Source organism: Strigops habroptila, chromosome 8 (assembly GCF_004027225.2).
Source record: "Strigops habroptila isolate Jane chromosome 8, bStrHab1.2.pri, whole genome shotgun sequence".
NCBI classification, from domain to species: domain Eukaryota; kingdom Metazoa; phylum Chordata; class Aves; order Psittaciformes; family Psittacidae; genus Strigops; species Strigops habroptila.
In genome coordinates this window covers 1,291,631-1,318,252 of record NC_044284.2, presented here as the reverse complement: position 1 = coordinate 1,318,252, position 26,622 = coordinate 1,291,631, and the positions used below count along the sequence as shown (strand labels likewise).

At 41.8% G+C, this 26,622-nt stretch overlaps 1 protein-coding gene across 9 annotated transcripts in view; it reads right to left on the bottom strand.

The window, feature by feature from the left end:
- FRRS1 (ferric chelate reductase 1) overlaps positions 1 to 26,622 on the bottom strand; it is a 95,219-nt gene that overhangs the window by 6,714 nt on the left and 61,883 nt on the right. For 3 of the 9 annotated variants that reach the window (XR_003992834.1, XR_003992836.1, XR_003992838.1), the window contains 6 exons: positions 16,765 to 16,815; positions 14,580 to 14,648; positions 13,884 to 14,045; positions 6,830 to 7,173; positions 5,995 to 6,169; positions 1,265 to 1,418 (listed from right to left, as the gene is read on the bottom strand). Coding sequence is in view for 1 of the 9 variants with exons in the window: in XM_030495752.1 (XP_030351612.1) it covers positions 21,410 to 21,444 (35 nt within the window). In the remaining 8 variants the exon portion in view is untranslated. Of the gene's footprint in view, positions 1 to 1,264; positions 1,419 to 5,994; positions 6,170 to 6,829; positions 7,174 to 13,883; positions 14,046 to 14,579; positions 14,649 to 16,730; positions 16,816 to 19,700; positions 19,782 to 21,011; positions 21,445 to 26,622 lie in introns of those variants that run through there. The other 6 variants (XR_003992832.1, XR_003992835.1, XR_003992839.1 and 3 more) reach the window with 4 other exon arrangements.

The window sequence follows — 26,622 nt, the reverse complement described above, 5'->3', positions numbered from 1 at the left end:
CCAACCTACCTTTACTTAAAGCAGAAAGCACGGAACAAGATCCCAGCTGGCCTTTGAACAGTTCCACATCTCCAAGAGATCCCACATAGAATCCCAGACTGGTTTGGGTTGGAAAGGACCTTAGGTTCATCCAGTTCCAGCCCCCTGTGACGGGCAGGGACACCTCACGCTAGAGCAGGTTGCTCCAAGCCCCTGTGTCCAAGCTGGCCTTGAACACTGCCAGGGATGGGGCAGCCACAGCTTCTCTGGGCACCCTGTGCCAGTGCCTCAGCACCCTCAATGCCACCAAACTGGAAAGAACTAAAAAGACCATGGCTTTCTGGGATAGTCCAGAGATTTACAGCCACATTCCCCAACCCCTGAAACTTCCACTGCAAGTGGCAATGGCCCTCCACGTTTCCGACCAGTTCACAATCTCTCTGCTTATTTAACTCTTTCATCCTGATCCATCTATTTAGAGAAGGAACTTTTCCAGATTTTTAATTTATCTAACATACAAGGGGTGATGGGTTTAAACTAGAAGAGGGAGATTCAGGCTGGATGTGAGGAAGAAATTCTTTACAGTGAGGGTGGTAAAACACTGGCCCAGGTTGCCCAGAGCGGTGGTGGATGCCCCATCCCTGGAGACTGTCAAGGCCAGGTTGTGGTTCTGGGCAACCTGATCTGGTTGAAGATATCCCTGCTCATTGCATGGGGTTGGACTGGATGAGTTTGAAGGTCCCTTCCAACCCAAACCATTCTGTGATTCCATAGTACTCTCATTGTATCTCTAAGAAAATTTAGCATTCCTGATCACAGTAGTTCAGTTTCAGAACGGATTTGCTGTGATTTTTCCTGAAGACTCTCAACACACCTATTTCATTTAAAAGAGTTCATGACGTTTATGCTTATAATTCTTTATAAAAAGCAACCTTTATCACCTGCCTAGAATTTTTATCTGTCCAGAAATTACAGTAAATCACCACAACCTTTACCTCGCCTACTAATTCAGTGAGGCTACATCCAGAACAAAGGGCCACAATAAATGCCAAAGCAAGTGCTACACCCACTTATAAATCACACAGCCCCAAGTCCCTTATTTAACAAGTTAAATATTTACTAGATTATAGCCAGCAAACAACCCAAGCAGGTCCCTTCTTAGAAGATCACTGATTTCTCAGAGGAAAGGTCTGTAGCAAGTATTTCTTAGCCCCACCATGGACATTTCTAAAATATCTTTCTTCATCTGCTTTTCTTAAACTCCCAAAAGAAGGTTAAACTTCACCTGGATGGATATGTGCATTCCCAAAGCACAATAACACAGCATCAACAGGATTTAGCATCTCAGACTGTTTTTCTTACAGTCCTCTTGCCTTGTCGCCAATTGCAAAGGGGTCGTGATAAATGTGACATCTAAATGCAGTCCCACGCTTTGCTTTCTGAACATCAAAGACAAAGAAGGTAAGATCTCAATTTCTTCAAATCTATTTAGGCTGCACACCACTCTTAAGAAATGTGACTATCAAAATCTGTCTTTCCATAGTATTTTGATCCTGCTCTTCATTCTGCTTTTCTTACTAAATAAAATAAATCCTGGTTTATGCTTCCAGAATTATTTGGATCTGGATTATGAGGTCTTGTGCTTTCAGATGTGGGAGCAGAGGACAGAGAAATATTTGTGTTATTCCAGCATACCTTCAATGCCTTTCTGCCAGTTCACAATAGATGAGTATCTATTTCAAAGGTAGAACTACACAAATCTTAAAATATCTGTGTGACTGGACTATAGCTGCTCTTGGGAGACGGGGAAAACAGGACAGAAAGACAGGTCGAGGAAAAAAGAGAAGGGGATATTGCAATGTAGTTAAATTTAATCCAAGTGTTCTAAACCTGCTTCTGTGACATTAAAAAGTATTAGAGAGCAATTCTGAATACAGAGGAAACACTGCGGTCACGGTGCTGATTTGGCCATCAGCAAAGCAGCCATGCATAGCAGGAATCACAGCTCACATAGAGATACACAGATTGGGTGATGTGGCTTTCATTTAAACCATAACTCTTACCTTCAGAACAAGGACTATTTATTTTAATGACAGTCTAATTAGCCACGTCTGGTTTAACCATTCTGGATGCTCAGGGAAGGCATCAAAAAGCATTGTGAGGCGATCCATCACAGAGAAGTATAAACAGAGACAGCTTTTGCCTTGCTCTGTGCATCCTCCTGGGGTAATGGTTGGACTTGATGATCCTAAAGGTCTTTTCCAACCTAGTTGATTCTATGATTCCTTGAACACCAGAGCTATGTGCAGCACTGGATTAGCCTTAAACATCCCCCACACTGAGTTTTCTGCTGGTTTATGTGATGATTCCTTATTCGGAGTTGTGTTCTCATGTTTGACTGAACTTCTCAGTCCTGAACATCCCTAAATGATAACTCCTGCTCAGCTTGCCTCACTCTCAGCTCAGGTTATTTCACCTTTCAGACACTCTGGCACCTTAATCTTCACTTTCAGTTGCTGTAAACAATTTCTATTTTTCCAGTGTTCCCTGTTCCATTTTTCAACTCCCCTCCCTCGCACTCACTTTTTCTATAGACTTTGCCTGCAGAGATGAAGCTTCTTTTGAATGCAGGGGCCTGCTTTCTGCATGGCTCTTTACCTCTTTCTCACATCCTGTTTTAATAGTGATGCTCGGAAGATTAATTTCAGATTGAACTCTCAGAGAAGAGAATGAACCACAGCCTTTTTTCCCTGCTTTGTGGTAAATTCCAACCCTGGACATCCATAGCTTGGGATTGGTGTTGGTAGAGGCTTTAGAGAAACAAGGAGATGAATGAAGAACTGGTTTAGAAATTACCAAATTTCTCCCATGTTTTTTTTCTTTCTCACTCATTTAACTGTACCTGTTTGTGTTCATTATTTCATTTAAATAATACACATAACTTACAGGGTTTTTCCTTTAATGTGCTTAGTTATAAATCAAAGTGTTCCCATGGAGATTGCCATGGATTATTGTTTCTACCTAGGACTGTAGAATCGCAGTTCCACTCCCAATCAACACACCATGCACATCACATAACAACTCAGATTAGTGCATCCAGGGACACCCGGTGAATGGACACAAAGATGAGAAAGGAAAATCAAAAGTGATGAACATGGTGTGAATTACTGGGACACTTTGCTGGACTCTGAATTAGCTGTAGGCGTGTTTACATGGCAATATTTGCTCAGGGAGCAGACATCAGCATTATCTTGGGTAAGTGAAGAGGTAACTCTGTACACAGCAGTAGCCAAAAATGCAAAGATGATGTATAAAGCCTGAAACTGTGAAGAACAGAATGCTAGAATTTCTAGAAACCATTAGCACAAATTTATCCAGAATACTATAAGCAGTGACCTCTGCATCCATTGAAAGGATTTTTAAGAATTGGAACAGACTTTGGGAAGGGTAAAAATAATACCTGAAAAACAGGAAACCTTAAAATCACTTATCTTAGAAACAATTCAGAAGGCAGCACAGTAAGAAAGATGAAACTGTCCATCTCTGTTCAAAAAGGAAGTGGCATCTCATGAAAGGTAGAAAATCAACATAATCCTTTTACACTCACTGTGTAATCAAACTATGGAACCTGTTGCCACAAGAGGGTGTTGAAACTTATGATTCAATATTAAGGAAGGGATTAAGTAGTGACTTCCAGAATTTTGAAGTACAATTTGGAGATCAGCTTTGGAGAAAAATTATTTCATGTATTGAAATTCAAGCCAAATTTTGCTAGAGATCAGGTACGGCCCATGAGGGAAAAGGGAAGGGCAAAGTGGTTATTCCTTGTATCAGTACTAGGCTGTGCAGTGTTGGCAAAGGGGACAATAGACATAGATGCATCTTGGTTCCCTTCCAGGACGGCACTTCAGTTCTCCTAGATTGGAGAGTAGCCACCAGTCCCATAGAGTTAACTCTCCTGAATGGTTATATTAAGGGGGATAAAGAATGTACATTAACATGAAAATGCAACGTAAATGCTTCTGGTCATGTTAAAATGTTGATTTCATATATTTTCAAAGTCTGCGGACACATTAGACTTGTTCTAACCTGCATTGTTGTGGGTATTTTTTTGTACAAAGAATGAAGAACATTGTTTTGTCAAGAGGAAAGCCAGCACAGCAGAAGGAGGCTCTGTAGTCAGCACAGTCAGCCACTTCCAGAAAGCAATTCAGTTATGTTACGAGTGGCCAAAGTGCCCTCTGGAGATGCCCGTCTTCACTGACCACAGAGGGAATCTAAAACCTACCCTACGTGTATAGTGAGACTCGGACATGGAATTGGTGGAACAACATTCTCCCACTAACTTAATATTGGTGTGTAATTAGTTAACTCTCAGGATGTCTCTCTCAACAAACAACTGCTCTGCTAGCTTCCTGTGAGAGGTATGAAGCAGAGGCAGGTTAATACGTAGTGAAGATTTTCACTGACTCTGGTTTTAAAAACATCCCTGATTTTAAAAAAGAGGACAAATCCCACCTCAGGCACAGAGAAGACTGCAATCAAATTCTGGCAGCTTCAGCCCAACAAAGGGACATTGATTTCTACAGCCTTTTTCCTGAAGAAAGGATGTACAAAGTTGTCCCATGCTCCTGTTGGCTGAAGCGTCATGGCAAGTTCCTCTCAGAAACTGAGGACCTAGATGAACTTAGAGGTTTTCCAGTGTTTCAGCAGCACTCTAGTGCCATCCCTCTTCCAATCTGTGTCAGGAAACTGTTTTTTAAACAGCTGATGGTGGGACTGTGTCAGAAGCGCACAGGACTTGGCTATATAGAGCAAAAGGCAGATAGCAAAGAGCAGCACTGTGATTGCCTGGCACTGTCCGTATCACTGGGACTTGTATAAATCAGTAGCAACCAGCTATGTAACTGATAGCAAAGTGTATCTGCACACAGAGCGACAGGAGCCTGTGCGATTTCACTGATTTAAGTACTTGGAAGCAGCAAAGAAAAGGCATAATAGGTCACGTCATGAAGGCCTGAAGGCAGAAGGGTTCAGGGGAGGGTAGGAGGGCTGGGTGTTGAGGGGAAGTCTGGACGGACTCAGAGTGACAGCAATAACAGCCTGTTTGACTGCAGGGCTCAGTGGTAGCAGCCATAGCTCAGCACCAACCCAGGTGCATCCAGGTGGTATTTTCTGTAACAAACTAGAGGTATTTGAATCAGGGTGAACTGGTACTCACAGAATGTGGCTTAAGACCCAAGAAAGGTGGTTCTATGTGTTTAAAGACACTTCAAGTTTTGGAATTCCAGGGGGAATTCACAATCCACTATGGAAATACAGTGTCAGATTCTCCACTACTACATAGTACCATACATGCCAGCAGACAATGTGATTCCTAGCAAGCACTATGAAGGTGTAATTATAGGGGGGTTTCTACCTGTAGCACCAAACCTTCACTTACTATCATTTTGGAAAGGTTTCCTTCGCTTATGCTAGAGCAAACACAGTTCCCTTCTATTTAATTCCTGCACGCCTTGAAGTACCTTTGTCCTTACTGATTACTAAAGAGATGACAAGAATCAAGTTTCCCAAGGGCTAGGTGGCAAGCGGAAAGTATGAAAGGGAAACCACTAATGAGCAGCATTTATCTATTAGCCATTACCTAGGGAGATTCCCACTCCATCTGTTGACTGAGAGATATTTCAAAAGGAAGATTACCCAGATCTGATAAGGAATATTCCCAGCATAGGCAGGTCTCATGTTCAATAAATGGTAATAATATTAGTCTAACATTTAAAGAGTGCCGAGCAGCACAAACAGGTTCAAAAAGATTTGATTATGGATTCACCCTGGCATAAATGAACTAACACTCAGTGGTGCTACCCTGACAGTTTAATTCTCAAATTCATCTACAATTTTCTACAATGGACAAGCCACGCATTAAATTAAAAGTCAACAGAGACTTCTGGGCAAGTTAAATCATGGCAGAAGAGGTGAGTTTTTTCCCAGGATACTTTATAACACTCCACTTACCTTTGGCCTGTAATAAAATCCCTGAAATGGGCAGAGCAATTTGTAGGCACTTAACAAATAGAAGAGATTGGAGAGATCATTGATCCATCAAGCACTTGACAGCCCTGCCAGTGACTATTCTTATGCAAACAAACATACAGAAGCTACAGCAGAGTTCCTTAACTTCTTAAAACATCTGCTGGGGGATGAGATATCAAGTGACAAATGAATTGTCACACACCATTCCTACAAAGCAGCCATTTCTAGCAATTACATCTATACTAATATGCAAACAAATTTATACAAACCAGTAATTCGTGCTGGTTTCTTCATTTGCTCTTTCCTGGCATATGCAAAGCCCATCTCCCTCTGTGGTATATATATACATAAAGAGAAGGACAATCAATTCATTCAGCTGGTAATCCATTTCTATTTCCTAATCTGGTTTTTATGGCAGGGAGATTACAATAACTTTATATTTAACTATAAAATCTGGTTTGTTTAAAGCTTGTTACAGAAAGTTGGAATATTTTTACATGTCCATTTACTCCTAGCTTCATTTCTGCAATTCTAATATAAGTTCTATTTTCTAATTAAATTCTATTTAATTGAGGCCTTTCTGAATGTGAAAAACTGCCTGAACTATAAAGTTGTTCCATAGCTAGATAAATCTGAGAAACAACTCAGAGGATGAGCATTTTATATCCTGAACAAAAGACCCATGCACTCTCTGGCTGCTGACTGCAGAAAACCAAGGGAGACAGCAGCCGTGCTCTCTTGGGAGGCCTGAAAATGATGACTAGAGAACAAAAAAGGCCAGATTTGTAGGATCATGAATGCCTGTCACAAGAATTACACAAGAGCTCTCCAGCAGGTAAGAGACATCTCTGTCACCATGGTTGCATCCATAACACCTGACCACTCCCATTATAGAACTGGATCAACCAACTAAAAGCATGTCAGAACACAAGCTCAGAGATCCTTGCACTTTAACAGCTGCTCATGGAGGTGGACACGTGGCCCCTGCACCCAGTTCTAAAGTTTCTGCTGATGACTGCAGTGGAATTTGGGTGTGAATCAATTCATCTTCCATTCCTCTATCTAGAATGTGATAAGGCCAAGCCAACAATTCAGCTGTGCATCTTCCTTAAATGCCTTCTTTTCCTGTTTGCCACATTTCCTTTTTCAAAAGGCCATCTCCTGGGGGGAATAAAGAGCTCAAGAAGATAAATAAAAGAATAACTTGTTGCATTTCATGATGAGATGTTTAGAGCACTCATCTTCCTTCACATTCCCAAACATTTTTCCAGCTCACAGCTATTTCAGAGATGTATTTGAGATCTGGGCACAAACAGTGCTTTGCTTCTATATTTATGGTAAGATCTTGTTTCTTTGCATGTAAAGATTACAAATGTTTTCCATTTTCAAATAGATGGCAGCACAAGTTGTTTCATTCAGAAGAAAGTTTCCAGTAGTCTGGAAACAGCTAATGTTGGCAATGCTAGCTGAGGAAATAGTAATCTGGAAAACAGAGCAGCTGTTCTCTGAAAGAGAATGAAGTGAGAAAACTAACAAACGTTTGTCCAAGCTTGGGTTTGTCCATCAACTAGATTTGCACTGTGATGGCCTCCCAAAAGCAAGTACTTAAAGGTAAGTATTAGCCTGCTACATAGACCGGAATGCCAAGTAGCTGCAACTTGCTCTAGGTTGCAAATGATGTGAGTCAGTCCTTTTGAAAGCCTAATGTGATGCTAAGGGCAGAGTATTGAGGCAGTTCTACCATAGGGATTATCAGGTGCAGAACACCCAATTTACTTGTCTAAAGGAAAAGGCATCACAAGGAATATGAAGCAGCCAGTGGAAAAAAACGTGAACATGGATAATGCTCATCCTAGTGGGGATCATGCAAACATTTGTGCAAAAAAATTCTACTATTTTTTGTATCACCTTAAGAGGTAGATAAAATCAGTCCGTACATTAAGAGTGCAGGGAAAGGAGAAGAGACATTTTTTCCCTGCTAGTGACCCTGGCTGTAACCCAGGTCAAAGACTGCAAAGACAGTCTTTGACATTTTACACAGAGCAGAGAATGGGGTAACCAGACAGCACTGCAATCATAGAATGGTTTGGGTTAGAAAGGACCTTAAGATCATCCAGTTCCAACCCCCTGCCACGGGCAGGGACACCTCACACTAGAGCAGGTTGCTCCAAGCCCCTGTGTCCAACCTGGCCTTGAACACTGCCAGGGATGGGGCAGCCACAGCTTCTCTGGGCACCCTGTGCCAGCGCCTCAGCACCCTCACAGGGAAGAACTTCTGCCTTAGATCTAACCTGAACTTCCCCTGGTTCAGTTTGAACCCATCACCCCTTGTCCTGTCGCTGCAGTCCCTGATGCAGAGTCCCTCCCCAGCATCCTTGTAGCCCCCTTCAGACACTGGAAGCTGCTCTGAGGTCTCCAGCAGCTTCTCTTCTCCAGGCTGAACAGCCCCAATGTTCTCAGCCTGTCTTCATACGGGAGGTGCTGCAGCCCCTGATCATCCTCGTGGCCTCCTCTGGACTTGCTCCAACAGCTCCATGTCCTTCTTATGTTGAGGACACCAGCACTGCACACAGTGCTGCAAGTGAGGTCTCATGAGAGCAGAGTGGAGTGGAGTGGAGGTAGAGTGATTATTTTGTAATAACAAAAGGAACCCTATGAAGTCTTTTGGGTATCAAGAGAATTTTATATGCAGTAATGGAAACAAAACATCATTGTCACTGAACTGGCCTTTCCTGTAGGTGACCTGTCTCATTAACCCACAGCAAACTGATGGGCCTAAGCAGGATTCTTCATTGTTTTCAGGAGGGTTTTTTTCATGTTTCACTGAAAATGGAAAGAAGGCAAAACCCGCTTCTTCACAAACCCAGGCAGGAGGGTGATTCACAATGAATGAAAAGCCATAGCGCAGCATTCCACTGGGGAAAATGTCTCAAAAGGGGATTCTCCAGCAAGATTCAGCCCAGCTTTTCTACTAACAAGCATGGGACTTAGAGCAATTATAACTCCTCTGACTGCAAAGATACCCGAAAAATTAATTTGGCCCTGGCTACTTTGGTGATGGCTGTCCAGAAGAAAATAAAAGCTAAAAGACTCAGGAAACAGCAGGGTAATCTTATTTCCTTTTCCCCTAGTGCAGCAAGTGCAGAGCTGACTGCAGAACACAGGGTGCTGCGTGTCTGCACTGTCTTTTGTCCACACGCTGCTGCTAGAAATCAAAGATTTAGCTTCTCAAAAAAGCTTCTTGGCAGATACTGCTAATGGCACCGCTGAGTAAATCAAGGTACTGAAGCACATTAATCCAGTTTGTCTTGTATTTGGGCAAGGGGTGAATATATTCCTCTACAGCCTGAAGCCTTAGCTGACATTTCCATAGATTCTCTGTCTCGAGGCAACAAGCTTGACCTTGAATCTGCCCAGAGAGAGCTTGTAATTACATGTTTTGAACGACAAATACTTGTTTCTAAGTGTTCTTTATCTCCTCAGCCCCTGCACAGCAGAGATCACCATGCCCTAGGATTGCTCAGTGGAGTCCAGAAAGAGTCAGCAAATTCCATTAAGAGAAATTCCTTATAATGAGATAAGAACTTTTCTAATCAATCCTTATATTTCAAGATGTTCTTTTACATAAACAAACACTAAGCTGTGTCTATCTACCAACATACTATTTTACTTCCGAATTAGATTTTAGAGATGCCTAAACTAATAATGTATGGCTGCTGGTTTGGCCGTGCACTGTGACCCATGCAAACCTGAGCATAAAGATGGACATAGTTTGTTCCCTAAGTGGGATTTTTGGTTGAAGTTGAAGGATTTTTGTTTCAAAATAAACACTTTCTTTCCAAGAGGTTCACAGAAATGACCTCTGAGAACTGAACTGCAGTACGAGGTGATATTGCCTATCTACACAAAGCTTTTCAAGGGCTTCCAGGTAGACGATAGATGCAGGTTGTTTATTATTCCTAGCATAACTCTACAACATCTGTCAAACTAACAGACAACAATACTCAATCTTCCTTACAAACCTGATGCTAGAGGGATAAAAATTGTATGTGTGTCCTCAGAAAGATACTCACAAGAAACGTGATTTTAGAAAACTACCCCCAGGAGTCTATGAATGAGCCCAAACCTGCCCTATGCGTGCCACTTCTTACTTTCCAGTCAGTTTGGAGCATTACAAGAGTGATGTTCTTTTGGATGGATCCCTCAGTGCAGTTGAGATGCTAAGTTGTTTGGCTGGCCCCTACTTCAACCGAAGCTTGCAATATCCCAGCAGATGCTATAAAGAAATTACATTGTACAGCCAGAACCTTCTTTAATGAATTTGATCTCTATAAATAATTAAAGCTACTTCCCCATCTCCCCACCCCCAGGAGCAAACTGTGCTGTAACTCAGGGGGCCAAAGCTCTTTGGAACCTCATGTTGGTCGATAGTGCCCAGAGCTGCTCACGAACATTGACAGAAACCTGAAGTAACTCTGTCAAGGCTACACATCTGGGGGACTTAAACTAGATATAAACTGGTGAACACAAAGGATCAGGCTCTATAAATAGAGGATCAAGTTCCATATAATTAAGTTGTAGCCACACCAAGGCATTAATATTAATTTCCCTATGCTACAGACTGGACAGATCACAATCAGTAACTAAGTGTGTGCTAGTACTCACATGGCTCTCACAGCCACAGTATGCAAGCACCTATGGACACCTCTTTGGCAACGTTAGCTTCATCCAGTACAAAACCATGTGTTTTAAAACACATGTAAGTATTTTTAAAACCCCTCAGTGACACGGTTTAGTGGTGGCCTTGGCAGTGCTGGGGTAAAGGTTGGGCTTGATGATCTTGAAGGTCTTTTCCAACCTCGCTGATTCCATGATTCTACACAAAGGGAATTGCTGGTACCCTCAGAAAGCACGGTTATCATGTCAGAGCTTCAGAAGAGGGAGAACTCTCTTAGGTCGGGATTGCAGCTCAAGCAGTGTCTTTCTGCTCTCTGAGAGTTTCATGCAGTCTGATGACTGTGTTGTTTCTACACTTGAGCAACTGTGCCACCCCACGTTTACCTCTCATAACACAACACAGGCTCTCCATAGGCAGTGCAGCCCCTGCCAGGATCTGACAAAACACGGAGAGAATCTCCCCACCCACCGCAGACAGCTGAGACCTACAAGCCCTAGCAGGTCCATCCCTGTAGCAAGGCCAGTTTCTGTGCTTCCCTTTTTGACAGTGCTTCCTTCACACCAGCTGAACAAGTAATACTAGATGTGCTGTTTGTTAACCTTCCTATGCTCTTCTCCTACAAACTGCGGTTGGTAGAGGTTTGCTCTGTTACTGTTCTTACTGATGCCACATTGACTCCTGCTCTGTGCCCATCCTGTAACTCAATCTCTTTGTCAGAATGAAGTACCAGCCGAGCAAGCCCTGCCTCATTCCCAGGGTGAGAGCTGAACTGCTGATCAAAGAGGTCTCAAGCTTTGTTGTTATATACCTGCTGATGGCCAGACAAAAGGCCAAATTATAGATGATGAATACTGCTTCTTCAGCAACTTACTTTCTCATGGATCAGCTAACTTTTTCCTAGTTCATCGTGATCTCTGATCCTCATGATTTCTTCCTTGGTTTATGTGTTCTTGAGGTTATGTTTAGATCTGTTCCAGAAGTTCAAGCATGATCTATTTGAATGTTTCCAGAGGTGCTAAGGCACATGCATAAGTTAATCGTTGACATGAAATAGTACCAAAACTAAAATGAAGTAAAACTAATCAAAAGCAAGGACTGGGCTTCCTGTATCCTGTATGTTTTTCTACTTATTTTTTCCCCTGGTCTTAAATACCCTTTCTGGGGTTCATTTTTCCCTCATCTCACTTACTGTTATTACTACAGCCCAGAGAAATCTCCCACTACCAGATGTGTTCTTCTACAAATACCCTATGTCTGCTTATCAAAATACTCTCAAATTCTGTGTTTGGGACCACGATCTGCTATGCCCTCCCTTTTCCATTAAATCTTGTAACCTTTCAGGCAGTGAAATGTTCTGCATCTTTCCCAAACTGTATTGTTGGAAAAAGCACTATAAATACCATAAACCAGGCTATGCCTACAATACAGACAGCTGAGTTAAAACATTAGTTACCACTAAAGGGAATAGGCGGCTAAGTAAGTCCTGCTAGCTGTAGATGATCTTTGGTCATGGTAAACACTGACTCATATTATTTAATGTACATTAAAAAGACGTGTTTTTTAACAGTGCACTTTGCCTGGTACAGGTAAGGTCTCTAACATTATGGAAAATTCAGCACATACAAAGCTTCAGGGATACAAAGCCAAACCTTTTATGAAGGCTTCTTTCAGTTACTTTATATGCTCACTGCTGGCACCATCACCTGCCCAAGTGTTTGTAAAACACCTAGTGTGTCTGGAGAAGAATGTGCTTCATTGTTGTAAAAGCCTCTGCACAGGCAGTGGTGAGTTCTCTGCATGAAGGAAAGGTTATTTGGAGAATCCGGATTTGTGGATTTCACATTCATAGATGCACACTTTGCTAATATGTGCATGCAGCTAGAGAGAGGTTATGTCTTCTGCCCAATATTGTGGCTTGTGCTTCACATACACCATAACTTATCACCACAAACCACTGCTTATCAAGGCAGATGGAATTCAATACCAACTAGAAGCTTGGTTATTGACAAGTCACATTTTTCCTTTCAAAAGCTAATAAACAGCCCCTCTGAAAACAAGAGAACTTGCGGTCACGAGTAGAATCATAGAGTAGATAGGGTTGGAAGGGACCTTCAAAGCTCATCTAGTCCAACCCCCTGCAATGACCAGGGACATCTTCAACTACACCAGGTTGCCCAGAACCACATCCCGCCTGGCCTTGAATAGATGTTTGCTGCACATAGAAACAGACTTCCAGCACTGCTGACAGAGGCAGAGGTTCTACAGCTTTTCTCTGTTCAGAGCTCACTGTCCTGGGTCTTCAGAAAGCTGCCTATAAGTGTCACAGAACCCACTGAACCCTCTTGAAAACCTGCCCCAGTGTGCTGAGCCTGTCGCACAAGCAGCATGTTTGTAAAGAGCAACTGTGTACTGCAGCAAACATCCTTGTCACAAAGATTGAACCGAGGCAGTGATAGTGCTGTGATATAACAGAGATGATGCTTCTGCTAAGTGGGAGAAGTATTACTCCTCCCAGGTAGTTCATCTACATACCATCAGGCTGACCTCTAAGGAAACCCTGAATGCAAGGAGACACAGGGTCTACTCAAAGCTCTGCTTACTAGCTGCATTTTCTGCTGCATATCAAAACAAGCCAGGGACTCCTGGACAAACTCAGTGGCAGCCCCTGGCTCAGCCTTCAGTCTCCCAGGGTGAAAAATGCCACTCCTCATCTCCAAACCAAGTGCTGTCATCTGCTAATGCAGAACATCAGCCTGGCTGTTGATTTAGACAGGGCACTAAGATGAGATCTGAACTATAGCCCTCTGTGATATAGCCAGCCTGCTATATCCAAACAGTCTCAGCATGCAAAGAATTGAGAAGTCAGCCAAGCCACACAGAGACATTTTTTGAGGTACTAAATCACATGGCAGGACCTTCCCTTGGCAAAGCGACAGGGGCAGGTTGCTCTTAGCAAGCGCAGCTACTGCTGGAAAAGGATGGTAAGAGCATAAAATGATTAGCATAGGAGACTGTTCAAGGGCAAATCACATTTGCTAATGACAACTCTGGTGTATTAGTCTGCTGCTGGGTCCGCACCAGCCAAAAACAATTTGTTAAAGGGTAAAATTATGGAGACCAGTAAGGCACAGCAGCCTGTTGGAACAGGATGAAATAGAAGAGAGACGCCCTTTGAACCATAGGCAGCTCATACCTCACAGTGAGCACTTGCTTCTGACTTCCAAGGTTTTCAACAGGAATCAAGGAGCTGTTTCAGTTCTCTTCTGGGCTGGGCTGGCCTGCATTCTGGTAGCACAGTTTTGGCAATATTCCATTATTGCTGTGGCTGGTTGCACTTGTTATTTTGCATGGACATCTATAAATCAAAAAGGCTGTTAAATGTGTTTGGGTTTCCTCCCGCAACATTTATTTTACCAAATGACCAACCCTCACTTTCGGTAGCTTCCGAGTTCAGATCTCACCTAGATGGCTGGGCAAGGAGTAGTCCATGTTCAACAACAGCACTCCTTCCCCATGAGCTTTCTCACCATTCTCCCCACCTGCCACGTGGGAAACAGAAGATACACAGTGGAGCTGGGTTGATTTTTCTGATTTACACAAACTCATTCACACTTCATCTAGGCTCGTAATTAGACAGTGAAAAGACAAAGTCCTTATACTCACATTTCATTACTCAGACCACCAAAATAATGGTAAATCCAGTCCCCATTTGAAAATCATTGCTTCTGGATTATAAAAGACACCTTAAAATGTGCAAAGTTCCAAAAAGCAGGTTGCAAGCAAGTGGATTCAGCAACTGCCACCACAAACCTGTTGTTCTGTAAGTGGTACAGTAGGACTGTAGATGCTAATACAACACTAACAGCAACCTGCCAAACCCACCACCTACCTGTGGCAAACAGCAAGTTCTGATGGGTTCGATTTTTCAAACATTTCTTCAGGCAATGTAAAAAGTCAGAAGAAAATGGGAAAAAAAAGTAAGAAATATTTCTCCATTGTCCTGAAATCAATGTTTTCAGTTATTCGACAAGACATTTGTTTCTTGAATAATTTTACTTGTCTTCATTCATCTAATACTAATTACATTACTAATACTGATTTAAAAAGTGGTAAAGAGTTGAATATATTGTTTAAGTATAAATATTAAATATATTTAGTTTAAAGGAAGAGCCTTACTCCCACCTGCACTCTGAATTGTGTCTGTCAGCCACAAGGAAACTTCATCTTCAGAGAAGAATACGGAAATGTCTCATTCAAACTAGACAGTGCTGCCTGAGATAGAAAAGAAAGGTTAGGTGTTCTCATAACCTGAAAACAGCTCTAGAGAAACTGTGGAAGAGCAAACAGCGTTTCTGATAGTTGGGATGGTGGAATAGCTGGGGACAAGGGAATACCAGGGAATATGTCAGGGATTTTTGATACCTTTATGTCAGTAAATGCCCAAACCAGTACTAATAAGTTTGGCTGAGCCTTGATTAAGCCCCTTTAATATCATCTAATTTGTCACTTTCCTGAAGACGCTAAGAAATTTGTCAGCTTTTGTCACAGGTTTAATCATTTTGCTTTTGCCACTGCCCCAAGATTACTGTCCATTCATTAAAAGGCCAAAGCAATCTGCTGTTTTGAATCTGCAGCAATGGAGGCTGCACTCAGACCTTGTTGCAGTCACTGCCAAATATCCCTGTTAAAAAGCTTCTGGCATGCAGAAGTTCCCACTTGCAACACCCAAACACTGAATTTTGGTATCGTTTTGCTAAAGCAAGAGGCCTTTCACTGTCAAATTTCTGTTTCTTGCAGTGTTCCTGAAGAACCACTTAACTTTCTATTGAAGAAGTTAAGCTCCTTTTGCAGAATAAAGTTTCTATTAAATCTTTCTATCATTCTTCTCATAACATTCCAGTCAGATTTTAGCATCTTTCTTGATACATTGCCAGCAAAATTGGACAATACATTCCCCACAACAGTTGTACTCATTCCAAATACAGAGGAACTTTCATTCTCTTTAGACCATTAACCATTTTAGCTACAGGTTTGCTATCATTAGTTAATATTGATGTGATTATCCAGCATGACCCCCAAGATCACCTCAGCACCATGAGGTTTCAGGGCAGTTCCTTAATCTGAGGAACTTCATCCTTCCTAAACAGATGAGTCTGCTTTTGATATGGATATTGGTTATGCGCATACAGTCTGGAGTGTCCCAGATCACCCTGTGCCAGCAAACTGTCATCTTTACTTCTTAGCTCTCACCATCTCTGTTCTTGACTTGGCTTGATGTTAGTTTGGTTCCTAATGAAGGTATCAATGAAAATAATGTATGTACTCTCTTGCCTTTCCCAGAAGTAGCATCAGAGCAGTGACAGAATTTATTTCCCATCTATTGGTACTCACTATTTCACTTTAATGCATTATTAGATCTTGTATCAGCCTCTCCAACAGTTTGCCTGGAACTGATGATGTTAGAGTGACAAGCCAAAAACTATCTATCTGGGTTATTCTATCTACATCTTTTAATAGCAATGCACATTTCTCTCAGGAATTTTGAACTGCAGTATATGCTCCAGGTTAAAGCAATAACTTTTGTGGAAGAACATACTTGTGCTTATTGTACTAAAAACCACTTAAGAAAATAACTACTCCTCTCCATTCAAGAGAAAATGACACCTTGCAAAGGAGAGAAACGGCAGCCAGGGCTTTGTTTTGTGGAAGCAGTTATTACTGTCTTCAAGTATCACAGCAGTTCAGATGGTTTCTTAGGGGTCACTAGAAACTGTCATACTAATATGATGCGTAGATGTATAAACTTTCTTGACTGTGTAGCATTACTTGATTTTCATTTAATGCAGGACTATGAACACTAATTCTGATCCCTCATGGTGTTGAGGGGTGAGAAAATCCTCAACAAACTAATTGTGGTGATCATCTTGTCTTCAGAATTTTATCAATTTCTTCTCTACTTCTAAATCACAAGTTTGTCCTGCAAAGAGTTTTTATATAGCAATGAAGATAAGTTGTAAGTTGCTACCATTTTTGTACTCGTTTTTAAAGGAACGAAGAAGAATTTCAATTATTACCTTATTTCCCAGCCAATATGTTAATCCTTAAGCAAGAACTGATCTAGATACCTACCCAGGAAGACAGTCCCAGTTGACTTTGATTTAGGTTTTAGATGCAGTTGCTTTCAATCACTTCTTGTTTTTAAATGAATGCCACAGATCAAAACACTGAGAAGTACAAAAGGCCACATACAGTTATATTTAACAAGCACAGTCTTCCTACTGCACAACGGCACATCAAAATCTCAACTGCTGTGAACACTGTGGTGCTGGTTTAGCTCTAAGCAGTACTGGGTTTGAATTATAATAATTGTAAATTACTGCTATCATTTACATTATGGCTCTTATACATGTCAGCCTTAAGAAAAATAAATAAGAATCACTTTCTTCATGCTACAAAACACACATGGAGCAGTTTGGAATTTCTGAACTGCAGAGGGTCACTGCCAGGGTCTATTTGCCACATGTAGGCATTATTGTCAGAGTTAAAATGAGAAACAGTGCTAATCATAAAATCATGGAATCCCAGATTGGTTTGGATTGGAAAGGACCTTAAAGCTCAGCCAGTTTCAACCCCCTCACATGGGCAGGGACACCTCCCACTAGAGCAGGTTGCTCCAAGCCCCTGTGTCCAACCTGGCCTTGAACACTGCCAGGGATGGGGCAGCCACAGCTTCTCTGGGCACCCTGTGCCAGCGCCTCAGCACCCTCACAGGGAAGAGCTTCTGCCTTAGATCTAACCTGAACTTCCCCTGGTTCAGTTTGAACCCATCACCCCTTGTCCTGTCGCTCCAGTCCCTGATGCAGAGTCCCTCTCCAGCATCTTTGTAGCCCCCTTCAGACACTGGAAGCTGCTCTGAGGTCTCCACGCAGCTTCTCTTCTCCAGGCTGAACAGCCCCAATGTTCTCAGCCTGTCTCCATACGGGAGGTGCTGCAGCCCCTGATCATCCTCGTGGCCTCCTCTGGACTTGCTCCAACAGCTCCATGCCTTTCTTATGATGGGGACACCAGAACTTCACACATGAAGTACTAATGAAGAATCCTTATGTGTCCAAATAATGAGTCCTTATATGGGTTGATATAAGTCCAAAGGAAAATAGAGATCTTCAGCTGTTCCTACATAATACTTTGTAATTGATATGAGCCTTGGAAACCAGAGTTTGCAAGGAAAAAAACAAAAGCCTGATTAGGCAAATCTAACTGTTTTGCAATTAAGCAGATTGGAGGCAGATGCCACCAAAGACCCCTTGTAAACTTCTAAAGTGCTGGGATTAACCCAGGCAGACTACTACTGTAGCCTACAGATAAATGAGAATGCCTGACATCTCCAACTGTTTATTTGAGTTTATTTATCCCACATCCACATGGCAAGAGAAGGCACCTTATTCATGAATTGTAATCCTTTTCCTCACTTGAGAGGATCCTGTTATTTAGAATGACTAAATGACAAAGTAAGTGAATAATCAAAGATGTACGAACTAAAGAATTAAAATCATTCTTATCCCACTTACACGTCTGAAACTGAGGGTATCTAGATAACAGAGGTAACTAAATTAGAGATACCTTCTCACTGGTAAGGAGTGTTCCTGTAAATCAGACAAGTTTGTTGTCTAATCACTCCAAAAATTAAGTAAGTAAATTAAAGGCAAAACTAGATAAAAAATACAACCAAGAGGTTAATCTAGAATAATAGATTGTAGGCTCTAGTAAATGTAGGATTCATTCACAGGATGCACATAACAGTAGACAGAGGTGGGGAGAACCAGGACAGAAAGTGGATCTGGATTTATGGCAGTGCCTTTTATACTCAATGTTTCTGACAAGCTGTACTGGATAGCTTTTACCTACAAGAATTAGAAAATCACAAGTGAATCATTAGTTCCAATGAAAGGTTAATCAGAGAATTTAAAGTCATTTTCTAGAAGAGAAAAAAGAATGAAGAGTCAAGATGTTTTGCTGATTCACATTCCTCTTGGAAAGCTCTGTGTAACCAGAATAAAATCCCAATTGCTTCAGTCGTGCTCATGATCTTTCAGTGTCTGTCCTATACATCTATTCTCATATTATTCATGTTGTTTTCAAAACTGGCATTTACATTTCACTCGCTCAAAGATAGTCCTACACAACAAGCATCTTGTACCCAACCTAAGGGATCAGTATGAAAGGAGTATTTTCAGAATGTCCTACAAGTGCTTAAAGCTGCTCTGAGGGTTTCATAATTGCTTAGGTGAGGGATTCAAACTGTGGTCAGTTTTGCCTGCAGCCTGTCAGAGCAGACTGTGCACCCTGAGAGCTGTCACCCTAGACCCACAGAGGTAGGCAGATTTGCTCAGGGTTTATAGGATTAATATAAGATAGGAAAAAGACTGTGGATTAGGATAATGATGAGAGAAGTGGGAGGAGGAGGTGAAAGAGACTGAGGCTCACCCAAGGGTTTTTGGAAAGCAGATGCTATCAGGCTGGAGAAAGTACAAGCCAGCAGCTCAGGTGGTGCTGTTAGCTTTGCTGAAGCTCTCATAATGGTAAGGAAATTTAAGACGAAAGGAAGTCAAAGGAATGAGAACTTGGAAGAAGAGTTGCTTTTAATCCCACTTGGAGCACTATGTCTAGTTCTGGTGTCCTCAACATAAGAAGGACATGGAGCTATTGGAGCAAGTCCAGAGGAGGCCACGAGGATGATCAGGGGCTGGAGCACCAGTGCAATGGTTATTGTGATATATGGTATAAACTCCAAACGATACTAATTTAAGCAGCTGTGTCTTAAGAGAATGAAGTATTAATATGAACATACGTCTATTAACATCTACTTCATACAATTGGAGTAAGGGTATTTACCTAAAGAACATTCTTGAATCTCAGAAGAAAAATATATACATATAAACAAATTCGTTATTAACTTTTACTGGTGTTTGAAGTATAAACTATGTGAAAAGGTGTTGATACAGATGCTGACATGCGGTGCTCCTTCAGGGAAGGGACAGATTACTGTGTATGATACTCATTCCTTGGTTCTTCTCCCACTGTTGGCAGTCCACTGGAAACTCAGGATGTAGAACTTGTCATATAAGCACTGAGCAGCCATGAGATAATGTCAACTTTTCATCACAATCCTGAGCTGCAGTAGCCAAAATAGGAGAATAGACCAACTAAATTAAAGGATGCTAACAGTTAACTAGAACTGCTGGAGTGTTCCTGATTTTTCCTTCAAACTCCAAAATTCATTGTGCCCAATCCAGTGGTGATGATAAACAAGAAATGTGGGTTAAGTTTCTAATCCAAACCCCAAGAACCAGCTTCTTCAAGTCTCCTAACTGCACTGGCTCTAAGTCTAAAAACAGAGCTCTACAGCAAGCTATTATACTTTGTGAAATGAGAAATGACCTGACAAGCCCCTTTTCCAGAATAACACTATGAATCATAACCCTTTTAAAAAATAATTTCACCCACAGGCTACATGCAAGGAGAATATTTTCACATTTAAAAATGTTTTGCTAAAATAGATGGTTAAAATAGTATCCAACTCCAGCCTTTGCAAGCCAGCAGTCTCCAGGTGCATTTGAACAGTGAGAAATCTATAAAGACCATAATGGACCTCTCAACCCACCACATATCCCACTTGCTAGGCTGAAGAGAAGTTTGCGAAGACACTCTTCAGAAATGACACCTAATTCAGCAGTGCCATGAGCTGCAGATTAGTTTGGCTTTCCCAATGTCACCGGGTAAAGGACTTGTTCCCATCTGAGAAGATATGACAATAAAAGAGCTTTTTATTCTCCCAAATATTCTTTCATACAACACGCAGCCAGATTATTTTTTGCACTATTTACAGATGGTGATAAAATATGAACCTTTGATCTGCCAGCAGTGTTTGAAAGGCCCATTTAGCCCCCAGGGGGAAGAAAACAGTTTCCCCACATCATGTTAAATAGCCTGTAAAGGTAAATTTATGTTTAACAGCTTAGTTTATCTAACAGTTTACCACCACTTCCCTTTCTTCCTACTCCTCCCTCCCCTTTCCCTGCTCTTTCCTCCTCCTCTGCATTTTCCAGCAGCCACAGTTCCACCCTCTGCCCTCCTCCTTTACCACATTTGAGCACCCCTCAATGATTTGACTCATTAGCTCAGCAATAGCCACCTTGTTGCTTGGTTAGTTCCCTGCCAGCTTAGTGAGTGGATTCAGTGAGCACAGAGCCAAGTAAACTGTGGGAATACACATCCAGGACTGAGAGAGGGAAGCAGGATGCTGCTTCTCAGCTCCACACAGCCATTATAAACTTCTCATGTAATATCACCCTAAGTGAATAGCAAGTAAAGAGTATACTATCACCCAGAGGATCCACTTCACATTCAGGTGAAAAGAAGGAAGATAGCTACATTTTCTCACCAGAAAGGTAATATTATGAAGCAGATCTGAAATCCTCACAATCAAAACAAACCTTACAAGAAAAATAAAGGAAACCACATTATACCAGGGGTTTTTTTGCTCCTAGTTACCACTCTAAGATAAGAGGTTAAGTAAATATACGCTGCTATGAGAACCAGAAGTGAAATGTTTGAATCCGTTGCAAAATACAAGTAGGTGACATACTCTCACAGGCATCTGGATGACTGTTCAGCTTCAGCTGCTTGCGCTGCATCACTTGGAGCTCCACACAGCAGGCATCAGCGCGTCAGAGCCCCTGTGTTATTCAGATGACCTGCAGACGAACAGGGGACAGCTGAAATCAGTCTGAATGACAAGCGAAGAGCTTTTCTCAGCCCCTGTTTCCAGATAACAAACTCCTCAGCAAAAGAAATAGGTCTTCTTCACTGAAGAAAATATATTTGCAACATGTGTTATCTGCCATAAATAATCTTATCAGCTCTGCTAACAATAGTTTTTGCATAATCTTATCACAGTTTATTTTTTCCCATTAATAGTTGGAAGGGCTTACGCCAAACAAATTGTATGTGGGATATTTTTCACCCACCCACAGCACAGGATACTGAGTATCTGGAAGCACAGGAAGGATTGCCAGGGTCTGAAGTCATCATGTCAGCAGCTTCAAGTTTCAGATAAATAGCTAAGCACACATGCTTATAATACACGTCAGCATAAGATCTCTCATGGTCGCTGGACCACTGTAGTAAGCTAAGCCTGAGCCTGCAAGATAGCTGAGTTCATCATGCAACTCACTGCTGCCAGAAGAGTCACATTTCCTCCATCATCTCTCTCCTTCCACTGCTGCTCTCCCAGCCAGAATCTCATTCCTTCTTACTCCCTAATCATAGCATCAACCAGGTTGGAAAAGACCTTTAAGATCATCAAGTCCAACCGTTCCCAGCACTGCCAAGGCCACCACTAACCCATGGCACTGAGGCCTCGGCTACACGGTGTGTGAACACTTGCAGGGATGGTGACTCCAGCACTGCCCTGGGCAGCCTGTTCCAATGCCTGAGCACCCTCTGGGGAAGGAATTGTTCCTCAGCTCCATCTAAACCTCCCCTGGTGCAGCTTGAGGCTGTTTCCTCTTGTCCCATCCCTTGTTCCTTGGGAGCAGAGACCAGCCCCCTCCTGGCTCCACCCTCCTGTCAGGCAGTTGTAGAGAGCGATAAGGTCCCCCCTGAGCCTTCTCTTCTCCAGACTAAACCCCCCAGGTCCCTCAGCCGTTCCTCATCACACTTGTGCTCCAGGCCCTGCACCAGCTCCGGTGCCCTTCTCTGGCCCCGCTCCAGCACCTCAATGTCTTTGCTCCTCTCACCTCCCATCGAGCCTGTTCAGCTCACTGGCACAGTGGACGCTCATGGATTGGGGAGGGGGTAAGGTTTCGTTCTGGTTTTTCTTTTTAATTGCTTTCCTGGCAGACGAGCGAATTCAGTCGGTTCACAAAGTAGTCAGGGGGAGGAAAGTGGCTGGAAAACGTGGCTGGAAGTGTGGGAGGAGAAAGCAGTACTTCCTCTTTGCTCTGCTGAGAGCTATCAGATAAGGTTCATCTCATCTTGCAAAACACCTGAGCTCCAGTGCTCAGGGTAGAGCTTGCTACAAGCACAGGCTGGTCAGGCAGCTTCCCAGAGGAGCTCTGCCCATGCCTCAAGAGATGGGAATCAGCTGATGTAACCCACACAGCTTCCATTCTTCAGCCTGCAAACACAAGGCTGGTCATTAGGGAAACTTGCTGAATGGTTTCACCACCTCCAGCCTTGTCCCTGGCTCTTCTGCACCACCATGCTCCCAGCCCCACCTGCAGAAAGGCTTTCTCCTAAGGAATTCCTACTTCAGCTCTGTCCTTTAGTTTAAATCATCTATACATTCAAGGCTTCCTGTACTTGTACTCAGAGAAACCACCCCTGGTACTAAATGGTCACAGAAATATGTCTGCAAGGCCCTAATTTTGCTCTGCAATCCTACTGAGGCTTATGAGACTCAAACACCACCACTGTTCTCTTTGTGTTCTCCAAGAGCATCAGAAGAACGAGTCCCATAGCATACCTTACTACAGACAAGCACAGTACCCACGTGGGGTTTGTTACTTTCCCCAGGATTTGGCCCTGGCCATGGGGTATTCACCTAATGAAACAAAAACCAAACTACACAACAACTAAAGGTGGTTCTCAGAGCCCTGCTAAAAATTCCCCACGCAGTTGGCTGGGTAGGATTTAAAACTCTGCACTATTCTTGGAAGCATGTAGCTGCAGCAGTTGGAAACTGCGGGGTTGCAAGCAATGCATTCCAACAACATGCTCAGGGCTCTGAGCCTGAGCACTTCAGACTCTCTGTGGTTTTCTTTATTTCAGTTTACATTTTGAAAAGCAAACAAACACAATCCTATCACATCTCTCAGCACCTGAACACATTCTGTTTGGAATCTCACGTTTAGTATCACCACAGTAATTACACTTAAACTACTCACTGAAGGGTGATTTTTAAATGAGCGACAACAGTTTGTTAAAGCTGCTTTGTAGAGCCTCCCATATTCAGGGTTTCACAAAACATTTCCAAAATACATGAGACCAAGAACTGACAAGTGTCTGGGAACATGGAAAAGGCTACGAAAACCATGCCTAACTGATTAAAATATATATATACACACTATATATAATCGATAGACTTTGACAAAGTTCACTGTGTAATTTTAGAAGACAGGGGCAGGATGATCTGTATTTAGCACAATTTAGCATTTATAGCTCCACTGTGCACATAATACACACACCACAGAAGAGAGGGTGCTACATTCTAAAGTTTTCTACAATATTGAAAGCTATCTGACCATTAGATTTATTATAAAATACTATTAAAACAATCAATGTTTTAAAAACAATTGAAGGCAACAACCAATGGCTCTTTCTTTAGTTTGATTTTGAAGTCATGATATATTTATGGTTATGAATAGCAACAGGAAGGGAGTTGTACCAACAGAAACCTAAGAGTCCAAGGTTTTTCCTCCCAGGGTGTGTCTCGTCTCAAACAAGTAAAGAAGATAGATAGAATTTAGCTTCATAAAACTGTATAAAACTGAGATACCTGGATGTTGTTTCATTTCAGTGAGAGGACCCAATAAATTCATTATGTTAAAGGACCTGCCTAGAAGGGAATTACTTCTCCAAACCTGGCCTTCAGACAGAATGTCACTCCCTGCTGAGAGCTGGCAGGGGTTTTATTAGGAACTTCCTCTAAAAGCCTAAAAATATACCCTTTTTTATAATTTCTAATATTGTATAATTTGATGGAGGAACATGTGGCTTCTCCCTCCCCTACGCTTTATCACGTATCTTTAAGCATACTGGCTTCATCCAATCTGGACTCTGACTAAAGTATAAAAGAAAGCATCTTAAATTTTATTCGCCTGATAGGGGTCAGGCAATCCCACATGCCATTAGATTCATATCATTAGATTAAAGATTTGGTGGCCAACAGGAACTGAGAGGCTATACAGCTGTAGATGTATGAGCCATGGAAGGAAAACAAGCAATGAGAAAGTCTCCCGTAGACATGCTACACACGACTAGTCTGATAGCTACATGTACCCCTAGATGCAATATTTGAACATGAACAAGTGCCCATAAAGACACCCAATACCTTTACTAATTGCTAATGATTTTATATATATTTACGTTATATATTATTATGTATTTTATATATGTATAAATATTATACATATATTCATGTATATAAAATTATATTCTGGGGATAGTTGTTTTAACTTTGTCTCTCTAGGTTATCCTCACTTAAAGCCTTTTCCCCCCATTATTAACACGTATTTTTCATGAAACACCTTCCAGTTTAGCTTAGAATTTATGACTTGATGGATACCTGAAAAAGTTATAATATGAAAGAAATCAGGTTAAAGTAAAACAAATTTCATGCAATAGGTGCTGCTTCTGGCTAGCAGTCTTTCCCTGGGCTTCACGTCTTTCATTTACTGAGGGCTAAGTTTTTTGTCACTGAGAAGTGTAACTATCTTAAGCTTTTTAGGGAAAGAAACCAAAAAATGCCCTGTGAAGAACCCTAGTAGAGTTCTTTGCCCAGGCAAAAGCTGTTTGCTCTTATTGAGCAACATTAATTCACTGTTGACTGAAACAGCTGGAAGTACTTTGCAGATTAATGGTGGAAATGGCCTTTGAAACCAACCTTTAAGACAGACAAACCTTGTTTCTTTGGGGAAATAATATATGCTAAAGAGAAAGACTCCAAAAAAGTCTGGGGGAGCAAGTGCCCAAAGGCTTTAGTTGTCTATTTGTGTGCATTTCACCTGGAATAAACAGAAGTGTTTAGATCTTCAAATTTCTATTGTTGGCTTATTTTTCACCTTGAAAATTCAAAACGTTGGTTCTGGTTGGAGAAGAGACCATTTCTCAGTCAGCTGAGGCATCCCGGGCATGAGACTTCTCAATTGTCAGGATGCTGCAGTAGACATTGTTAGTGAGGGGCCTTCAATAAAATTTCTCTCCTCTCCATTCCTCTGCCGTCAGAGGTTCAAGGGCTACATGCAGACAGATGCGTAGTGGCAGTACATTTACTCACTGTAAGAAGACAGAATCTACTTTGAAACCAAATCCAAAACACCCTTCTCCTGATTCAAACACAGGTACAGAAGGCAGCTCATCAGAAAGTGAAATAATCAGACTTAAGATGCACAAAATAGTGATTCATGAACACGTTAACCACCCTTTCCAGAAAGTATAGGCCGTATTTTCAACTGATAACAATCTGACCAACTCCATTCTCTTCAAACTCACTTTTTTGAGAAGTGAAAGCTTCTTGCTCCTTACCTTTAATGAGATGTTTCTTCTCAGAAGCAATTGTGTGCTACTAAAACAATCTCTAACTCACTGTAAATGTATAACCTTAAGTTAATGGTTTATTTCAAAAGAAATCCCGTTGAAATGAGTCAGAGTAGAACTGAGGATGGTTCTGTTTGTAGAGTAGGGCCAGAGACAGCCACTACAGTTCTGAAGTGACAGTATTTCTCGATGCCAATACTAAGACTTTGCTCCAGAAATGGACGACGGGACTTGCGTTTCCAGCTGTGAAAGCGCTTCTGTGGTCTTCCTTCCAGATTTTGGTTCAGGATATCTTCTGAATTCCCACCCACTTTTCTGTAAGACTTCAGAACGCAACTCTTTCAACTTGTGCTTTAGATTCTCATTATTACTCCTACATTAGGCACCCAGTGCAAAATGGAAATGAACAAAGGAAGAAATGAAGCCAAAAAGAATCCAACCTGTCTGATTTATCTTGTGATACAACAAACAGTTTCTGCTGCGTAACTCAAGAGAATCTGTTCTACCAAAAGAAACAGACACAGTTGCCAGTTACAGAAACACAGGCTAACGCCTTCTTCTTCCAAAAGTATTTTAGTTTTGGTTTTGGGGTGTTTTCTTAAACTCACAGAATA